Below are 19,090 nucleotides of genomic sequence, written 5' to 3'. Positions count from 1 at the left end.
GGGGAGAACGGAGTGAGTTCTCTCCTTAAGTGAGAGAATGAGATAGCTTTGCTGTATGTTGTATTTCCTGTTGATATTTATACAGCAGAATGAAGAATTGTTGGTGCTTGTGGCACAGTCCTTCCTGAGCACTTGCGTGCCTCTCCAGTGGTCCACATTGCCTTATGTGCTTCCTTAAGCAAGGCACCCTCTTGCTCTGATACTCAACTTATCTATTTTTAAACTCTTTTCAATTTCCCTTCCTCATTACTAATTTTAAGTGTTGCTTCTTAACATGGATGTTTTCCTTATGAGGCTGGTGCAGCACAGATTGGAGGAAGCTGTTGGTTTTTCTGTCACCCTTGTTGATCTGGTGTTTCTGAGGCTCATTAAGTCGTGCATGGTGCTGGAGGGCCACAGCTCTGCCAGAGGGTGCTTAGCATGGATTTTCACGTACTTCTAAAAAAAGCTGTGTGGGGAGGAGGAAGAGCTCTGCTTATGCTGATGTGTCTGTAGGATCTCTCTCAGATACTGGGCCAGCCACAGGAGGATAGAGCACGCTGGAGCAGGCGTGCAAGCATCCCTCCGCAGGTGCTGGGAGAGTGCGGACCATCCTTTGAGGGAGGTGAGAGCTGGCAGGGAGAGGGTTAAGCTGAGCAGGGAGCACAGCTGCTGCCCTAAATAGGAGCTTGTTGGCTGGCCAGCTGTCGGGAATCAAGTAATCCCAGCAAGCTGGGAGAGGAGAGGCCCTGTGCAGAGGGTAAGGGCTGCCGGTCGGCTCAGACAGAAGCTCCCTCTTGGAAGAGCAGAGGAAAGGCAGCAGGAACTGGGAAAGCTCTTCTTCTACCAGACTCTCACTGTACGTGGCCTTTTCTTAACCTTTTTCTGTCTAAATCCAGCCTGTTCTCGATGAGGCTCTGTGCAGCTAAGTGCATCTGTTGGCTGGAATTTGAGCCCAGGCAGTGCTGGGCCCCTGGAGCTCTGGCTTCCGTGCAAGGGGCTCTGTAGCCCTCCTCGCCTGCCTGCTGCCCCCAAGGACTCCAGCTGGGCTCCCAGCACTCCCTGCCTGGCCTGGCCCCGTGGAGAGGGGAAGCAGAGGGGCAGCTGGGCTCTGGAGGGAATTGGGCCTCTTCTAGAGCAAGCGCTGTAAGAATTTGTGCTTTCAGAATTTGTGCATGGGCATTTTGTTGTCTTCAGTTTAGCGTCAAGCTGCTGGCATGCCTTTCTGAGGAATTACTCAGTTAGTAACTGTTCTCCCTGCAAAACGGAGAGCTGCCCTCCCTGAAATTCTGTCTCTGCACTGCACTCCATCAACACAAATAATTCCTGTTAGCTGTCAGTCTGCAAAACACATTGGCAGCTGCCCAAGACCGTGTGCATTTCTTGAGCAGAACTTTGACTGGCAGTGCTAGGGCAGGGGATGTGGTTCTGAAGCCTACTGATGGCAGTGTTTCACTGTACATTATTGTAGCTGTGGCATCACAGCACCTTCTGCTTCTGTCATGACTATAGTGAATTCGGCAAAGATTTGACTCCTCTTGTGACCTTCAGCTACTTTTCAAGGTACCAGTTGAAGCCTGCTGTGATCCTGCAGGAATGCAGTGCCTACCCTAGCTGTTAACAGAGTACTTACACAGGCATTCAGAGTTATTAGTTATACTAAATGAGAGCAAATAGAGAACAAAAATCACATAGGAGTTATAAGTGAATGACTGCAACTTGTCTAGCTTACTTTAGCTGTCCTTGAAGATAAACATTCTTTCTATATGTTTCACATTCACCTACTGGGGTGAAAGCTTGATAGCTGCTAAGTTTATTAGGACTCTTCTTTTGTCACTTTTCTAGTTAAGCCATCACAAAAGTACTTTTTCAATCTGTGTTTGTGTGTTTCAGATTCTTACACGAACTCATTTAAAGCAGAACAGATATTTATCTTCCCTCTAGTAAAGTCATTTGAATTGTAATGTAAACTCTGTAAAGTTTCGGAGATCACGTAGCGTGGAAGTTCCCCTGTTGGGAACGGTTACTTTGTGATTGCTGGCTTTCTGTAGAGGATTCATTTGGCACGTTTATTCCAACTGATATGAGCCTGGAATTGACTTCTCCCTCTGCTTCCCTATTGTTCAGTGTTAGGGTTCATCATGCTGCAGGAATAAAAAGACAATGGAGGTTATATTAGTAAATGGATTGGGGAATAGAAACCAAGGACTAAGGCAGTTGTGCAAATCTGTGTCTCTGTGCTTCCTGGAATCTCGGATTCTTTCTGTCCCAGTTGTATTTTCTGGGAAATGTGCTGTAAAACTCAAAGAGATAATAAATTCACTTAATCTCCTGTAAACAGAAATACTGTTCACTGTACTACATTTTTTTTTTTTTTTAGAGCAAATTTACGTCTTAATTTCCGAAAGGACAGCTAATGTTTTTCTACCAGACAGTCATCTCTTTATCTCCAGGCTTTGCTTCAAGAGTGGAGCAAGTCAGCCTTGTGTCTTGGGCTGTGATGTTTATGTGGAAAACTACACATACCTGAAACAAGTGCTTTTCCCTGAGAAAAGAATACTGAGATACATGCTGAGGGGTTGCTTATGCTGAAACAGAGCAAGATATGGCATCAGACTTACTAATAGTGGTCTGGAGAAGATTGCGTGTGTATGTGGTTAAGATGCTGATGTAGGATTCAGGAATGAGATCGTATCACTAACAGAAACTTTCTGTCTACTTAAATACAAGTTAATTATTTCTCGACTATGTTTCTCTTTTCTCCTCCCACTCCTTATAAATAGAGATATCTCTTTACTTCATAGGGATTCTATGAAAACAAGTACACTGCAGCACTCAGTGCTGTTTCAAGCAGAGCAGTTCAGTGCCTTATTGGGTAATATTTAGTGGAATCAGCCTCAAAGCTAAGCCCTTCCTTGGTCAGGTGAAATGAGAATTTGAGGTAACTGCTTCTGAGGTGGCGTGTGAGCAGCATATCTGCTGCTCGTACAGTGAGCTCTAGCAAGTGATGTATCTCTGGGGAGTTTCTGATTTGATTTAATCCTTAAGGGCAGCGGGGGGAGGGAATGCCATGTGTGGGAAGAGCTTTTCTGAGTGTGTGAAGAAACACAGTAAATGTAAAACATAAGATATTGTATATCTGCAGAACATGTTGAAGATATGAGGCAAAGACCTGTCAGCTCTGATAGCTTGGAAAGTTTTCTTATGCACCTCTAACTATACAGACCGTTTTTCATTGCTGTTTTACACCGAAGATGACCAAAACCAAAGCCTTCTGCAGTTGTTTTCTCTCCATTACAGAAACAGGAGGTGTGTGGAAACCTGACGCTGCAGCATCACATGCTTGAACCAGTGCAAAGGATTCCTCGTTATGAGCTTCTCCTGAAGGACTATTTAAAGAAACTTCCAGAGGAATCTCCAGACCGGAAAGATGCTGAAAGTATGTGTAAACCTCTCTTTCCAATGAACACAAGAAAATCTTAGAGAGTTTTCTTATCTTTACACATTCAGATACTTCAAGCTGCGGTAGCAATGGAGAGTTGAATAAAACAAATTATTGGCCAAATTAATACAAAGAGATTCTGGTATTTTTCTGGAGAAGAACTGATATGTCCTCTCAGGTGATAAATGCAGGTTTAGCAAGTAAACAGTGACACAAAGTGATGAAGCTGGAAATGGTAGAACATATGGAATTTTTATTTAATCTGATGAATGCCCAAAGAGTAATATAGGAGGATATCCTTGCAGTAGCTGGTGGAGGAAAATAGGAATGGTTTTATAAATATATGTATTACCTAGGAACGCAAGTTAGACTTCTAACGCAGAGAAACAAGAGAGATGTATTTCTGTTGGTTTCTAGGAGTTCTTGCTCCTTTCAGAAAGGAACAAAGCTCCATTTTAGGAAATCACTCTTAGAGCATGCTCATGAGGACTTTAAGAACTAGGCTGTAGGTAATTTTTTTTGTCACATGTATGATTTTAGGAGAAAAATAGCAAATGATTAAATAGATACCTATGAACCAGTTGAATATGCAAAAGTGATTATGTGTGTAACTGCTTATAAGCCTTCCCTTTGGTTTAGGAAGGACAAAATGTAATCAGTCTTTGCTTTTGCAACAGCAGTTCTGCAAGAAAAAAGCTAATCAGAGAGAAGAAAAAAAACAACTGTGCTATACCTTCTTCTGATTACATCTGGTAATAACTTGCTTCCTTTATTACAGAATCACTGGAGCTCATATCTACAGCAGCAAACCATTCAAATGCTGCCATCAGAAAGATGGTGAGTAGAAATTGTGTAGTAGAATTGTAATGTGATGGAAATGCTTGCTTGAACTGATCATTCTCCATTGCCGGAGGCTCCACAAAGCAAGACTGGAGAGGATTTTCAAATATGGTGTGATGAGGCTCAAACATCAATTAGATATCTGAGTTATCTTTATCATAAATTGTCCTGATGTGGTTACTATGATTTTTTCAGCCCAAATTTCAGTTACCCTGTTCTTAATGGGACAATACACTGAAGAAGGAGGTCTTCGTAAGATCATTACTTGCTTTTCACTGAAAAATGTTGAAAGTATCACAACTCAGTCTATTCATAAGGTGTCCTTGCAGATTTTCATGCTGTTTTTAATTTCTCAAGTCCTTTTTGGCATGGAGGTTGTTTTGGTTGAATCTTGGATTGTTTTAAATGCACAGAGAAGAGATTAGACTGTGTCAGTAATAGCCTTGGTAAGCTGTACTTCAGGTTGGGCAGCCTAAGATAATGGAGATTTTGAAGCCAAATTTTACAATGTAGACTTTTTTTCTTATTTTATTGAGGCCTTTTATGCTGAATGTTCGTGTGTGTTTTACATACAGAACTGCTACAGTGCTGCCAACCAAGTAAATGACTCAGTAGTTGCAGATATTACCTCTTTTTTAGGCACAGGTGCCTCAAGAGCTTCTGTATTTTATAGATCTAAAATATCCCTTATCAGGCTTAACATTTAGTGATCATTCATAGGTTACAAGGTTTATATCCCCTTCAGAATCAGATCCTTACTTCCTTGTTCTGTCCTTTCAAAACTTTGTCTTTATCAAGAAATGTCATAGGAAAGAATAAAATTAAAAGGAAGTTCTTTCCTATTTTTTTTTTTAGTCCTCATTTTGGTTTGTTTACATATACTGCTTCTTTTTCCCCCATCTTCCCTTTCAGCCTTTTTTAAAATTCTATTTTAGAAACGGAGTGGTTTGAGTTGTTCTAGCAATCAGGGCTGGGCGACAGCACATGGCTCTGCGCAGACGGGAGCAGCTTGCTGGGTGCCCTCTGGGGCTGCCAGGATACCATGAGACTGCCTCTCCTGGGGCTGCTACGGGAAGTAACCGACTGGTGTCTGTCTGTTTTCACTATGTCTCAGAGAAAGCCAGTTTTGAAACCGTCTACTTCTATTTGAGTCTTGCGTCTTCTCTTGCTGAAGATAGATTTCAGAGGAAATTTTTCTGATTTTTGGGCCTTGCGCAACTCCACAAGTAATGACTATGTTGGTGGGTCCTTTCTACAACACCTGCACAGGCAGCAGGTACATGAAGCCACCAGGCTGTTGCTTTCCATGTGGGCTGCTTTTCTGGTAATATGCAAAAAAGGGAAGGCTGCCAAGATAATTTTGTACCCCTTGCTGATGAGAACCTGAACTCTAATTACAGAGAAATCAACGTCATGAGTAGATTTTAATTGAGCAAAGGCTCAGATGAAAATTATCCAAGTAAGACTTTGAGGTTTGACTTTGTGATTGCCCCGTTCCCGCTCCACTCACTGTCTGCCTGAGCAGCCCCAGCTGCAGGGTGCATCCTGCACACACCTCTGCAAAGCCCTGGGACAGCGTGAGCAGCTGCATGGGGTCAGAGCCAAACTGAAAGAAAAGCAAACGCTGTAGCGAAATATCCGAAAGCTAGCATTCATGTTGGCTGCTTCCTCCTGTGGTGGTAGTGGAAGAAATAAACCATGCTTCCGAAACGATCTTTTCAAAATATCTTTTCTTCGCTGGGCAGATGTTCCTCAGCTTTTGGACCTGCTCTTAGTATCCCAGTCTTCCCTCCAAAAAAGTAGTTTGATGCGTTGAAATTTTCTTTGAATTACTGGAGTCTTTTGCTCATCTTCCGGTTTGCTGGAAAAAGTCTCCTGGCCCTCAGGACTTAGGTGCTTTCCTTGTTTGAGTCTACCCCCACCTCCCTTCCATTTCGTTTTGCAGAGTGTTTATTTAAAGGCTTTTATTTGTTCAGTTGTCTTTTTGGTTTGTTTTGATAGATGAATTGGTTAGCATAGAAATTAGTGTGATGTACGTTTATGGTGACATAGCTCGTGTCAAATGGGAATGGGGAAAGAGTACAAAGACCTGAAATTCCAGCTGAATCTGCGTATCGGATGAGGTGTGGTTTACAGATGTGTTTGGTGGTATTTTCTGAGTGTGTTTGCACAGATCTGTCCTCGCTTTCTGACCATTGCTTACAGTGCTGTTTGGAGCAGATCAGTCCAGCGTGTGATTGAAAGCCAAACATTTCTGACTGCTTTTGCTCGGTAGTAAGATTTGTGCACCTTTGTTATTTTGACTTGTTAAAGTTGTTGCATTACTTAATATAGCAGCTGCAAGTGGGTTACCTTTATCTGTTTAAATTCTGTGTAGAGGGACTTTAAGTCAACTAAATATTAAGCATAAATACTGCTTTGCTGAAAAGGAAAAGCTCACCCCTTTCATAAAGAATTTTGACTAAGATGGCAGGATGCCTGAATGGCATGAAAATATTTTCAAGTGTATTTAGGCCTATTTCTTTATTTTCTTATTTTTAGCTTATTTTTGCCATAGAGGCACCTGTGTAGGACTGCAGCCATGGCGCTGAGGTTTTACACATAGGTTATAAATTCAGAATGTGATTGTGCTTCTTAAAGGAGACCTACCTACCATTGCGCCAGCAACATCGCAAGAGGTGAAACTTCTCAAAAGCTGAGAAATGATCCTACTGTGGCAGAAATCTTACTCTGAGATGTTGAGTAGAAGCTGAATTAATAAATTCAAATTTGAAAAGAGTTTGGTAACATGCTAGTCTTCAGTTCTTCAAGTGACTTTACTGGAGCTTGTGATGATTCTTCTAGTGATACATATTTATTATTGATTATCTAAAAATATCGAATAGATTGGTGTCAATATGTTATAAAAATATCATTAAAATGGTGTAATCCAATTATGAATCACGAGTGTCTAAGAGAGAGAAAGTGTTGGGGCGTGGAAAAGATTCATTAATTCTTGAACACAAAGCTATATCAGAAGTGAAAGAATGTTTTCTTTCCTGCTTATTTACACTTAGCACAAAAAAAGGATACTGTGGGTGATAGGCCACGTAGATTGTATGTATAGATTTTAATTTCTGGGGGTTCTCTAATTTCAGGAAAAGATGCACAAGCTTTTGGAAGTCTATGAGCGACTCGGTGGTGAAGAGGATATTGTTAACCCAGCCAACGAGCTCATTAAAGAAGGGCACATTCAGAAACTTTCAGCAAAGAATGGCACAGCGCAGGATAGGTATTTGTTCCTGGTGAGTTTTTTTTGCTGCTCTTTTCCAGAGTTGTGCTGTGAATTGATACATTTCCATCTCTCTAATCACAACCCAAAAAGCTTTCACCAGCTGAGCCCAGCTGTTCCTTCCTCTGAGCAGCAGTCTTCTCTCAGTGCTTTTTCCTTGAGGATTTCCTTCCTCCTTCCGTGCTCACGCCTTTGCCAATGGCTGTCAGGCTTAAATGGAGAGCCTTTCAGAGGCTGCATTTCTGTGATGTGCTCCTGAACGGGCATTTCAGCTGTCCCACACTGCTGAGTGAGTTGGCACACTTCTCTGATGCCAGCAGAGTAGATCTTACTTGCTTTCAGGACGGTTGAATTGGTACCAGAGTGAGCAAGTAGTGTCACAGGAAGGAATGGGTGGCTGACATGTTTCTGTCTGTCCACCTCTTTCAAGTAATGGTGTGTAACTCCAACCTACTCCTTAAATCTCTCCCTGTTAATTACATGATAGAGAAAGCACACCAGCGTCCCAAACTGTCAGAATTCTGGCTGTGTCCTACGTGCAGCTCTTCAACTTAAATTTTTTCCTTGTTACAGTTTAACAGCATGGTGCTGTACTGTGTGCCAAAACTCAGGCTGATAGGCCAGAAGTTCAGTGTTCGAGAAAAGATGGACATTGGAGGACTGCAGGTTTGTCTCTCTTCTTTTCACTGTTTTGAATGCTTAGATTTGTTTCTCCAACAGATAGTGTCAGATCCCATCTGAATCTAAAAAAAAAATGACTGTATAGAAATATATAAGCAATTATAAAATCCAGCTTTGGTTCTCTTTTTTTAGATTTTTTATTACCAAGTAATCAATTAAAGGTGAATATGAAAATAGTGTTCGATTGAAAGCTTTCCCTCAGACTTGGAAGCCCCTTTTTTTCCTAATGCTGTAGGGGAAATTACACAGATTCAGAGGTTTTGTAGTGAGACAAGTAATAATGGGAACAATCCTTTGTTTTTTCTACCTTTGTATTGTATTCTGAGTGATCCTTTCAGCTAAGCATTTCAAATAACTAATGTACTTTTAAGTCATTAACAGGACTTAAAAAAGGTGAAGACGAGAAGCTGATGTGTTGTTTTTGCAGGTCCAAGAAATTGCCAAGCAAAATGTGGCTCATACGTTTTCAATAACAGGAAAAAAGAGATCGCTGGAACTACAAGCCAGGTATAGTGCTTGTTCAGTCTTTTGGGCTAGGTGAACATTTATGTACAAACTTAGGATCTAGGTTACATGGCTGAGGTGGTATGATATAGCTTTAAACCAGAATATCAGCATACGAGATGATTCTTTTACATATGCAAGAGTTTGTTGGCCTTCAGTCTGTCAGCGTGCTTAAGTGTTGTGCTGATTGGCTTTGTTGAATGTGTAAAAGGCTTATAGTAGTGTTTTTAGATTCTGCTGTAGTAATAATTCAAACATTTTTGGCAGTTATTTTGTTTGGTAATAGTGAAAGTCAATAACTATCAACAATTTTTATAAAATAGCAGACATAAAAGCTAAAATACTTATGCATATAAAGCTGTGAGGATGTCAGTACTTAGACTTAATGAAAATATTGGAAGTAGAATGTTGACGTTTTCTAATTCTTTTTTCTTTTGTTTTAACAGGACAGAAGAGGAGAAGAGGGAATGGATTCAGGTTAATACAAAACCAGTACTAAATGGATGAAATTCCCATGCAGTCAGCACCTTCTGATTTTAAAATGATCTTGTGGGGCTTCTGTACAAATGCGGCTGTGTGAGGAAGCAGAGTAGTCCCATATGGAAAAGCTGATTATGGAGAATCTAATGCTCCTGTCAGCGTCCCCTGCTGAACTACTGTCTCAATGTAGTGCGCAGAGGCTTCAAATAGGTTCCCATGTGCTGCAGTCCTCAAATGCAGTGAGAGAAGAAAGTGAAGAGCAAGAGGTTGTATTCTTGCAGTCTGACTTGCAAGAAGCACTGATAGTATTCTTAGTTTTTGAGCTCATGGCGGTGAATTAACAATACCATTCTCAGTTGTTTTAAAATCTTTTAAATTTCGCATTTCGTTTCTGTAAATGAAAGGGGTTTTCAATAAAATGATCCTAAACATTCACTTATGATAATTTTAAAATATTTTTTTAAATAAATATTTCTAAGGCTCCTTTTGTAATACATTTTGTCTTCTCTGGCATTTTTGTTTCAGGTCATTCAAGCAACAATTGAAAAGCACAAACAGAACAGTGAAACCTTTAGAGCTTTCAATAGCTCTTTTTCTCAAGAAGAGGAGCATCTTCCTGATTCATCAGTAAGTATGAATGTTTCATTCTTCTTTGCTGTAACAGTTTTACTGACAGTTAAACTGGAGTTACCCAGCTAACTTTAAAATACTGTCATCTTATTCTTGATTTTGTTTTGCATTACTGTACAGTCAGCTCTATTTCTCTGGCTCTGAAATGCGTATCAGTCATAGTTATTCAACCATGCAGGTATGGAATAAATTACTCAGGGTAATTCAGTGCAAGAGTCCTATCAGTCATGTTTTCCAGATGAGTGGCTCATTTAGCATAACAGGTGTAATTCTTCAGTGTTATGAGTGGTTGGCTGCCTGGAATGATGTCTGTGTGCCTGGGAGATTTCCTTCATTACCTTTCCCCATCTCCTCAGAGATGTATTTTTTATTTTTTTTCTTATTTTCTTATTACTGAAAAAGTTCTGAGAAGTTGAAAGGGAATAGATGCATTTTATAGGGATCTTAACAACGCTGTCTGTTTCAGAAAGGTTCAGCTCTTCAACCACATATGCAGAATAGTCTCCAAGGTTTAATAGTCTTGAAACTGGAGTGAATTTCTCTGTGCTGTGTTTGCTAGGAATGTTTTTTTTGGAAGTAGTCACAGGAGGATAATGACAATATCTCTTCATTTAACTTAAATATTATGATAATAACCTAAACCATAATTGCTTAAAATCTAAAGAGGAGAGAGTCTGGTAGAGGGAGATTTTTGGGAATTTGATGCAGAGCTGCCTATGTTGATGTCATCAGTGGTCAAACTTGGAAGATCTCGGAGCACAGGAATCTATCTGGAGAGCTTGAACTCTGCGAATCTTTTCATCTTTTTACCCCTTCCCTCCTCAGCTTTTATATTGTACATAATAATCAAAGGAACTTCCACTTCCCCGATCTGCCTCAGTGACTCTGTAAGGCTGGATTTTTGTCTGTCTGATTTCGCAGGGGGCTCAGGAGAGGTGTTAGATATTGTTAGATATTTCTTTCATCCCAGCATAAGTCACAGACTGGCAGCATAGATCTTTGCAAACCTTCAGAGTCCACGATCACGTCACTTACGGTGGCCAACAATAGTCTGTTAGCTTATTGATCTCGATTTATTTATTGGCAAAAAATACTCTGAAAAAATTGGAAAATAATCAGTTTGTGTCTGTATTCTTAAGTCGTGGCTGCCTTCAGAACTATGATACTCTGATGGAAAAAATCTTTTGCTGATAGGCGATTAATAGGCATATTTCTCTCTATCTAATTAAGAAAGTGTCTGTTCAACTTCATAATTATTATCTTTCTTTGTGAACCCCATTTTATTTTGTTTCTGTGTTAATGGTGTAGCCTCATGTTTATATTTGTTCATAGAACTGAAGCAGAACAGAGTTCTGGTTTATCTCTTGGCTGTGATATGAACATAGTATACACATTAATTCTTTTTTTATGTCAGAATGCTAACCTGTATTTTTAGGAGATAATCTAATCTGCATAATGAGCTTTGAAAAATGATGTCAGGGCTAAATGTGCCAGAAATTGCTGTCAGTTAAAAACAGCTGGATGTAATTCTGTAAGGAAAACTGGACAACTGGAGAGCGTTCTGTGTAGCAACATGCTTCTGTGAGCAGCATCCACCATACATACCTCGTCATCTTTGTAGGATACTGGGCAGTGTGCTTCAGAGGAAAAAATGACAGTAATCTTTCACTCTCAAGAGTCAAGAAATACTGATGCTCTCATGAATTCCAGGCTGGATCTGTAACAGCTACTAGAAATGGGACTCTGGTTATAATAAGCTTGTAGAAAAATTGCCAGATTGCTTTTCTCCTATCCTTGGCTGCACATTTGATATGTTGCAGTGCTCATGATTAATTTCAGTTGTGTGTCTGCTGCATGCCTTTGCACGCGATTCTTACATGCTTTTGTTTTCCCTACTGACTTACATAGTATCATACAGTCCTTAAGGGTTGGTCTTTGCCTGTGAATCACCTACAGAAGATTTACTCTTTCTTGTAGGTATAGAGATTTGACGATGTCTGACATTTTGACCTGATTCTTGAGATTATCCCTATACAATAATATACAGCAATTATGGTTCCTGGCAATATTGTTTTCACAAAGATTTCCTTTAAAAAAACACCACCCAGAGCCCCTTGAGAGGAGTGTGTCTCTGTCACTCCCTTGCTCTCTGTCTTCACTGTGCACTTTCTGTTTTTTGTGGTTACTGCTTATCTCTTATGTAGTCTGTCTAAGTGCAATCCAGTGAGACTGTCAGTTTGCACGCTCTTACAATACATGTAAGAGGAATGGTAATAAAGACCCACCTGTCAGGAGGGAAATAAATCAGTGTCATTGCCAGTCGCTCTCCCGCAGGGCTGCTGCCACTGTGATCTTTTGAAGACATCTTTACAGAAAGCTTCAGACCCCTTTGTGGCTTAGTTCCTGCAGAAAGGGGATACTCATTTCTCCACTCTCCATTTTCATCTGCGGCATTTCAAGGCTGTGGAAAAGTTTGTTGCTGTTGTTCTTAAGTACATAAAAATATTCCAAAGGAAAAGAACCTGTTTTACCACTGCTTGATCTCAGAAGAGTTGGAGGCTCATAGCGTGTGGCAAGGAAAAGATGTAGAGAGCTGAGTGACATCCCAAAGATATGAGAGTCGGCGGTGCTTCTGTTAGTTAAACTGCGATTTTTTAGAATGTCCACATTGAAGTTGTTTTGTGTCATTGTGTTTCCCACAGATAGCAAGTACAAGCTCCGTGGAATCGATGCCGGGAGCAGACAGCGGTGTGTTTGGAGGGGTAAGTAATTCAAGGCTAGTACTTGTGGTAGTGTGGGGTGTTTTATGCTTCTTTTCCATCAGGAAAAAATCAGAGCTATTTCAGTGTATTGGTTTATGTTCTGTTGTTAGCTGATGCAGCTGTGCTTTCCTTAACTTCTCATCTGAGTTATACTCCCAGCTATTCGCAGGGCTTTGCACCATCAGGGAGTGTAAATCCTCCTTTTCCTCGTATGTGCAGCACCAGCGGTGAGCCTAGCTGGAGGGATGCTGGTGGTCACTTCCACAGGGTTGTGGTGTGTTCTTTAAGGTCTGATGGGAAGCCGTACTGAATGCTTGTGGGGACGAGAGCAAAAGGAAACCAGACTGGTTAACTCTGTCATTTTGTGCAAGTCAGAATTTCACCTTCAGAACCAAATTTTGATGAGGATTTCTTTCCTAGCATGCTAGTGCAGAGGAGTAGTTGACAGCGCCTTTGTACATCTTCGGCCTTCCAGTGATTGGCTGCTTGCAAAGGCAAGGCATACTTAGAAAAAAATATTTTTAATTTTGCTCTTAAAACATCTGTGAGTCAGACAAGCACTACTTCAAAAAGGGGATTGAATCCTTAATATGGTCTTTTTTATTTTATTTTTTTAGTGTTCGTGTCTCTCCCTTCTAAAATATTTTCAGAGAATAATAGATTTTCAGGAAATGCCTTAGGGTCAGCTGAAGTTTACAGAGAAACACAGAAACAACTACAAAAAAACCTCAACACAAGTGATGAGATGTACTGTAGAATATTATGTAGTAGCTTGGAGCTACTTCGAAGGCTCTAAATCTCCCTCCAAGACTGTGACCTGCTGGTAAAGTTTACGAACTATCAGTGAAACACTATTAAAGAAGCCAGCAACCTGACCGGTACTAACAGGAGCTTATTACATTTAAGTGTACTCATTAGTGTACTCGTTGCTATTTATTATTTGTTTACACTTCATATTTTCAATAAGCATTTTTTATTTATTTATGACCAGTTTTACAACTAGTGGCCCTATTGATTGAGTTGCGGTTGCTATAGGGAGGTAACTACTTATGAAAAGAATTGTTTAAATAGTACTGAAAAACAAACACACCAACACTTCTGTTGGTCTAAAGCTTTATTGGGATAAGCAAATTTTAGTTGTAGCTAGAGATAGAGATACATATATATATATATGTATCTCTATATACATATATATATAGAGAGAGAGAGATTTAGATCCTTCCGGTTGATTATAGATACTTGTGTCAGTGATTTGCGTGGTATATTGTGACACATTAAGTCATTTTTGTTAAGTTGCATATTTAAAGAAAATTTTAATTCCTGAAATAAAGATAAAAGTGGAGTTAATCAACATCTCATCCTTTGAAAGAAGCATTTCAGTGACTTTGTGAGCAAGTACATTCTGAGCTTCACAGCTTCCACATGCAAACCACTTGGTGGTAGTGGTGGTCAGCAAACTGATGCCTCCTTCCTGTGGTTTTGCTGAGTCTATTGAAGGATCTGCTGGCGTTTCCTTTAGCGTTGCACATTATCATGATCAGGCAATAAAAACAATGTGGAAGGTGTAACCTGCTTGTTGTACGGTATGTGGTGGCTGCTCGCTGTAGTGCACTGCTAGAATGGTTTATATAGCTTAATACTAAACTTCTTGTTTGCATGAGGAAAGCACAACCCATGGGAAGATTGTCTTGCATGTGTGACACTGGCACATAGAGAAAGAAGCCAAACACTTTTGTTGTATTGCAAAGTATGAAATATACAAAGAAATTTAAATTAATTTCTTGCATATATTCAGCATTTCCAGAAGTACTTGATGATGATCTGCCCCACTATGGGTGTCTGCAAACATGTAATTTGGAACTGGAAAATACGCAGCTATAGAAGTATATGAGAAAAAAAGACTGGAAACACCTTTGGTGCTCATGTATCTGCCCATATGAGCCCCATCGGCCTGTGTGTATGTTGTGTGTGCAGCATTGAGGCTGGCTGTTGGAACAAACTGAAATACACTGCAAGTAATAAACAACAGAAAACAATCTGCTGAGCCCGTTGTGTTTCCTGCTGCTCCGATGAGCTGCTCTTCTCTGCTTGCCCACATCACACTGATGATTTGATGTCTGCTTTCCTAAGCATTTCAGCCACAGGCCTTGACCTTGCAAACGTTACAGTCCTAGGCAGGAGTTGTACCTATCTCTGGAGTACATACTGTTTTTCCACCGGAATTTTAAAGGCTGAGGAAAAAGAAAACCTTTGCCAAGATTTAAAGAGTTTAATGCAAATGAGTGACCAAAACAGTCCAGTCTGAAAGAAACTGGCTTAGATCCTGGCTCACAACAGAATTCATACGTGTGTTTTTTCACTGACTTCCAAACAGGTCTGGGTACATCAAGAAAGACAAATGCAATGATTATTCAAATACATTAGTATCAAGATAGTCCAGTTGAGGCTAGAGCAGCTTTACTTAAGTTTCCCTCTCAACACACATCAAAATTAAATAATGTCGTTTGAGTAATAAATGACTCAAATGCAAAGTGACTTTTGACGAGCAGGGTTTGTGAATTACAGTGCGTTTCCTTGTTTACTACAGAAAAACTCTCTTTTCAGATGGTGTGTAGTTAGAGAAGATGGTGGTATCAACTTCCTGAGCCATCACTGGGTGGATGGCTGATTGCCTGCACAGCAGTGTCTATTGCTTTCCACAGGGATTGAAAGCAAAGGGCGTCACGCTTCTTTCCCAGTGTCAGCAGTTAAATAAGGTGTATTCAATATGTTTTTCTTGTAGAATTGCTCATTCGAATTTGCCAAGTTGTAAAGAAAATACATTTTCATTTTTGTTATCTTTCCTGCAGCTGCAGTAGCAATGTTTCAAACTTGTGTATTCTTGCTGTGTTTTCATAATGCTGAGAAATGTTAAGAAATGTGGTGGTATTTATCAAACAACTTGGGACTTCATACAGGGCCTTTTTTGATTAGTGGAATTTGTATCAAAAGCTTGCTGTATTACACCGCACGAATTAAAATCTGTCTAAAATTGTCTAAAATAAAAGCCCAATGCATAGCTGTCATAACATAAAACAGACCTAATATAATAGCTTTTCAGCTTTATTTCCTTTATCAGATGCATGGGTCGTGTATTTCTGCAAGTGAACACTGTCCAGTGTTCCATGTTGACAAGGAAGTCAGATATGAGGTCCCTTGAAGGAAATATTCAACTGCAATCATTTCTGTGTTACAAAAACATGTAAAGGTGTGCTGATGGATATTCCTGTTGAAGTACAAACGAAGTAAACCATTTTCCACGTAAGCAGTACGTTCAGTTTGTAGTAGAGGATTTTTCCATTGCAGGCATATGCAGGTATCAATTGAAAGCCAAAATCTGATTTTTGGTTAGTATTCTTCAAGATTATCTGCTAGTTACTACTCCCAACCTTAAATGGTGACTTCATTTATGCTCTTGCAGTTCTAGTAACACGGATGAAATTGTTGTTCACAGAAGAATCAAAAGGCTTTTTATTCTATGTTCAAATGTTGACTTTTAAGAAGAGGAGAAAAAATAACGTTTGTCAGTGCTGCAGTGCTCTGATCGAACAACTTAAGGGGAATCCGTTCCTAGTCAGTCAGAAGGAAAAGCAATCTCATAAAAAATTAAATAGCACTATCATCAAAATTGGAGTAAGAAACAGATGAGGACTGGCCAACTTCTGTGATACAAATAAAAAGCATTTCTCTGTAGATTGCTGTTTGTCAGTAAAAGAAGATCAAGTTGCCTTAATTATGTGCCTTGCTTGGAGAGCTCTAATAGCATCTGAAGGGAACATTTTTGCCAGTGAATCATCCAAGGCATTGTTCAGTTGTTGTAATTCAGTGTTGTACTGGTTACATCTGGTTCTTTACAGGAAAAGTGAAATTCTTTGCTGTGCTTCTGCGTGTGTTGGATTTGCAGGCGTTTTGCTTTGCTGAACAATTAATATTTATGTATGTGGGGGTATGGTGATTTTCCTGAATGAACAGTCCCATCTAACTGTGCTTCACCAAGCTGAATTGCAAAACATCGCATGTACTTGTATGAAAGTTTGAAACATTGCAATAGCAGCTGTAGAAAATCAGTAAAACCAGAAAGATCCAGTCCAATTAGAAGTAATTAGTTGTGGTTTTGTCCCTATTACAAGCCAGGGTGATTGCAATAGCTCTGCAGAAAGATTCTCTGTTTTCCTTTGTACCCAGGGAACATCAGGGCAGAGACTCAGGGAGGCTGAAGGTTGTAGGAGTGGTGTCAGCAGTCAGGCTGGACGTGGAGAATTAGTTCTAGCGATGGGAAGTCACATAACAGCACACCAGGAGCGCCCAGCGGCTGAACCAGCGCTTCCACCTTAGCCTCCGGCCATTAGCAGGGTTAACGTGAATTCTTTTCTAGAATTACTGGGAAACCCAAGGAAGATCTTTGCTCTCTCCGTGTGAGAGCTCTGGGAGTTATTTTGTGATATGTATTTTTTTGTTAAATCATACAATTGTACTTTTCAGAGCGATGCCTGTAGGAAGTCTTCCAAGTCCAAGCGGGACAAGGAGAAACAGGCTTGCAAGAGCTGCAGCGAGAGCTTCAACTCTATCACTAAACGGCGGCACCACTGCAAGCAGTGTGGAGCAGTAAGTTTCAGAACGCATTGAGGCTTTTGGTTTCTTTGCAGAGAGCATAGAAGATAATTTTTATTTTTCCAGTGCAGGGACTAAATACGTTGTTCACAGCACATCATTGACAGAGTAGATCTTTCCACTTGCTTTACCGCCTCAGAAGTAGGGCAGAAAAGAGCAAATGTCTGCTGCTGTTTTTGAGTGACATAATCCGTGCTGTTTTACAGGCACATACTGCATCAGTGGTTAAAAAGAAGGGTGGTGCATCCTCTGGGAATGTGCATATATCTGGGAAGGTGTTGCCCACCATTTGCAGAAAGAAAATGACCTTCCAGTGGCCCTGCTTCTTACTGGCTATTTCTAGGATGAACAACTGAACGATACAATATTTAAGATGAATGATCACTTCTTTTCCTAGAGCAGAATTGTCAAGAATTGCTTGCTCCAAAGTGCTTGTAAAGTCTGAAAAAATCAGTGCTGGAGGTGCGGGGCCAGGTTACTGAGGGCACTTAGCCGCCCTTTCCCAGTGCCATTCACTGACAGCTTAATTCTCAGATTTTTCTGGAAATTGCATCCATAGCCAAGATGAGATTGATCTCTGTAATGTGCCTTGAAACCTCCCTTCTGTGACTCGAGTTTCATGGTTCAATGTTTCCAATGTAACGAGTACAGAATAATGTTATTTAAGTACCGTTATTCATTTGGGAAGTGGAGATAAATTTTCGGCTGGAAGGAGATGTAAATGCATAGCTAAGATGTTTAAAATACTCAGTCTCAGCAGTTGAAACAAAATTACTGTGGAGGAGATATCCTTGCACTAGAGCTGGGACTTTCAGTTTTCCAGGTTTTTTTTGTTCTGTTTTTAGTAATAGCTAAAATCATAAATTGTTTCTGTATATTTAAATGTTCCACTGTAAAGCTGAGTATTATTTAAGAAAGGAAATAACGATTTTCCCCTATGGACAGAGAGATGATAAGAATTGAATTATTAATAATTTATTGTTAAATAGTTGTTGGTTATGCAGTGTTTTCTGACACAGCAATAGCAGCAAATGAAAGAAGTTAAATTGCCTCAAGGAAAGTCTATCATGTTTCTAAAAATGCCAGCTTGCTTTTGTTTATATAACTTGGCAGAATGGCTCTTCACTTAACGCTTGCCGAATTAAAGCAGTTACCTTCTTACAGTCTTGCAGTGAAGCATATAATAACATATACTTGTAACCAAAGGGCATTTCTGGTGTATTATTATACAGTAATTTCTGAATAGACGTTGAATCCATCTGACTGCCCTTGTATTGCACCCCGGGGGACAGTTTTTCTCCATGGAGCAGCTGTTCAAAAGCAAGTAGTAGATTTAAGTTGGAAGCAAGTTCCAGAGCTGCAGATCCATCACTCTTCGCAGGCACTGATTTCATGGGACTGATGTTTCCTTGCTTGCTCTTGGAATCAAAAGCTGTTAATTTGGCATCAGACAGAAATTGTAATGCGTATTATATTGGGCTATGTTCATAAAATGGTTTGTAATTTTGGAAGCCTCAGTTCTCTCAGGCTGAACTGCCTACTAATGAGGAGGTGCCAGCCACCTTCACTCCAAAACTGTCTTATGATTGGCATTGAAAAACACCAATTGCTTTGTAAACCTAAGCTCTTTTTAACTCAGTTATAAAGTATTTCCCAAGAGGCATATGTTTTCTTTAATGAGTTTCTTGGGATGGGATCACAAAAATGTTAATTCTTAATGGAGGTAAATAAAGTAAGCATTATAGATTGGTCACTTCATTTTATATTTACAGTAGTTTTCAGGGTTTTACTTCAGTAGCATCTATTCTGCAATTCTGTTTGTTTAGGGTATGAATAAGATCACGTTGTAAT

At 40.0% G+C, this 19,090-nt stretch overlaps 1 protein-coding gene across 8 annotated transcripts in view; it reads left to right on the top strand.

The window, feature by feature from the left end:
* FGD3 (FYVE, RhoGEF and PH domain containing 3) overlaps nt 1–19,090 on the top strand; it is a 101,906-nt gene that overhangs the window by 72,274 nt on the left and 10,542 nt on the right. For all 8 annotated transcript variants that reach the window (XM_021409281.1, XM_021409278.1, XM_021409283.1 and 5 more), the window contains 9 exons: nt 3,280–3,418; nt 4,200–4,258; nt 7,399–7,545; nt 8,106–8,198; nt 8,641–8,720; nt 9,164–9,194; nt 9,723–9,824; nt 12,530–12,589; nt 17,111–17,233. In XM_021409281.1, the coding sequence (XP_021264956.1) occupies nt 3,280–3,418; nt 4,200–4,258; nt 7,399–7,545; nt 8,106–8,198; nt 8,641–8,720; nt 9,164–9,194; nt 9,723–9,824; nt 12,530–12,589; nt 17,111–17,233 (834 nt within the window). The remainder of the gene's footprint in view (nt 1–3,279; nt 3,419–4,199; nt 4,259–7,398; nt 7,546–8,105; nt 8,199–8,640; nt 8,721–9,163; nt 9,195–9,722; nt 9,825–12,529; nt 12,590–17,110; nt 17,234–19,090) is intronic.

This window comes from Numida meleagris, chromosome 11 (assembly GCF_002078875.1).
Source record: "Numida meleagris isolate 19003 breed g44 Domestic line chromosome 11, NumMel1.0, whole genome shotgun sequence".
In the NCBI taxonomy this organism is placed as follows: Eukaryota; Metazoa; Chordata; class Aves; order Galliformes; family Numididae; genus Numida; species Numida meleagris.
This window is presented reverse-complemented; position numbering and strand designations above follow the sequence as displayed.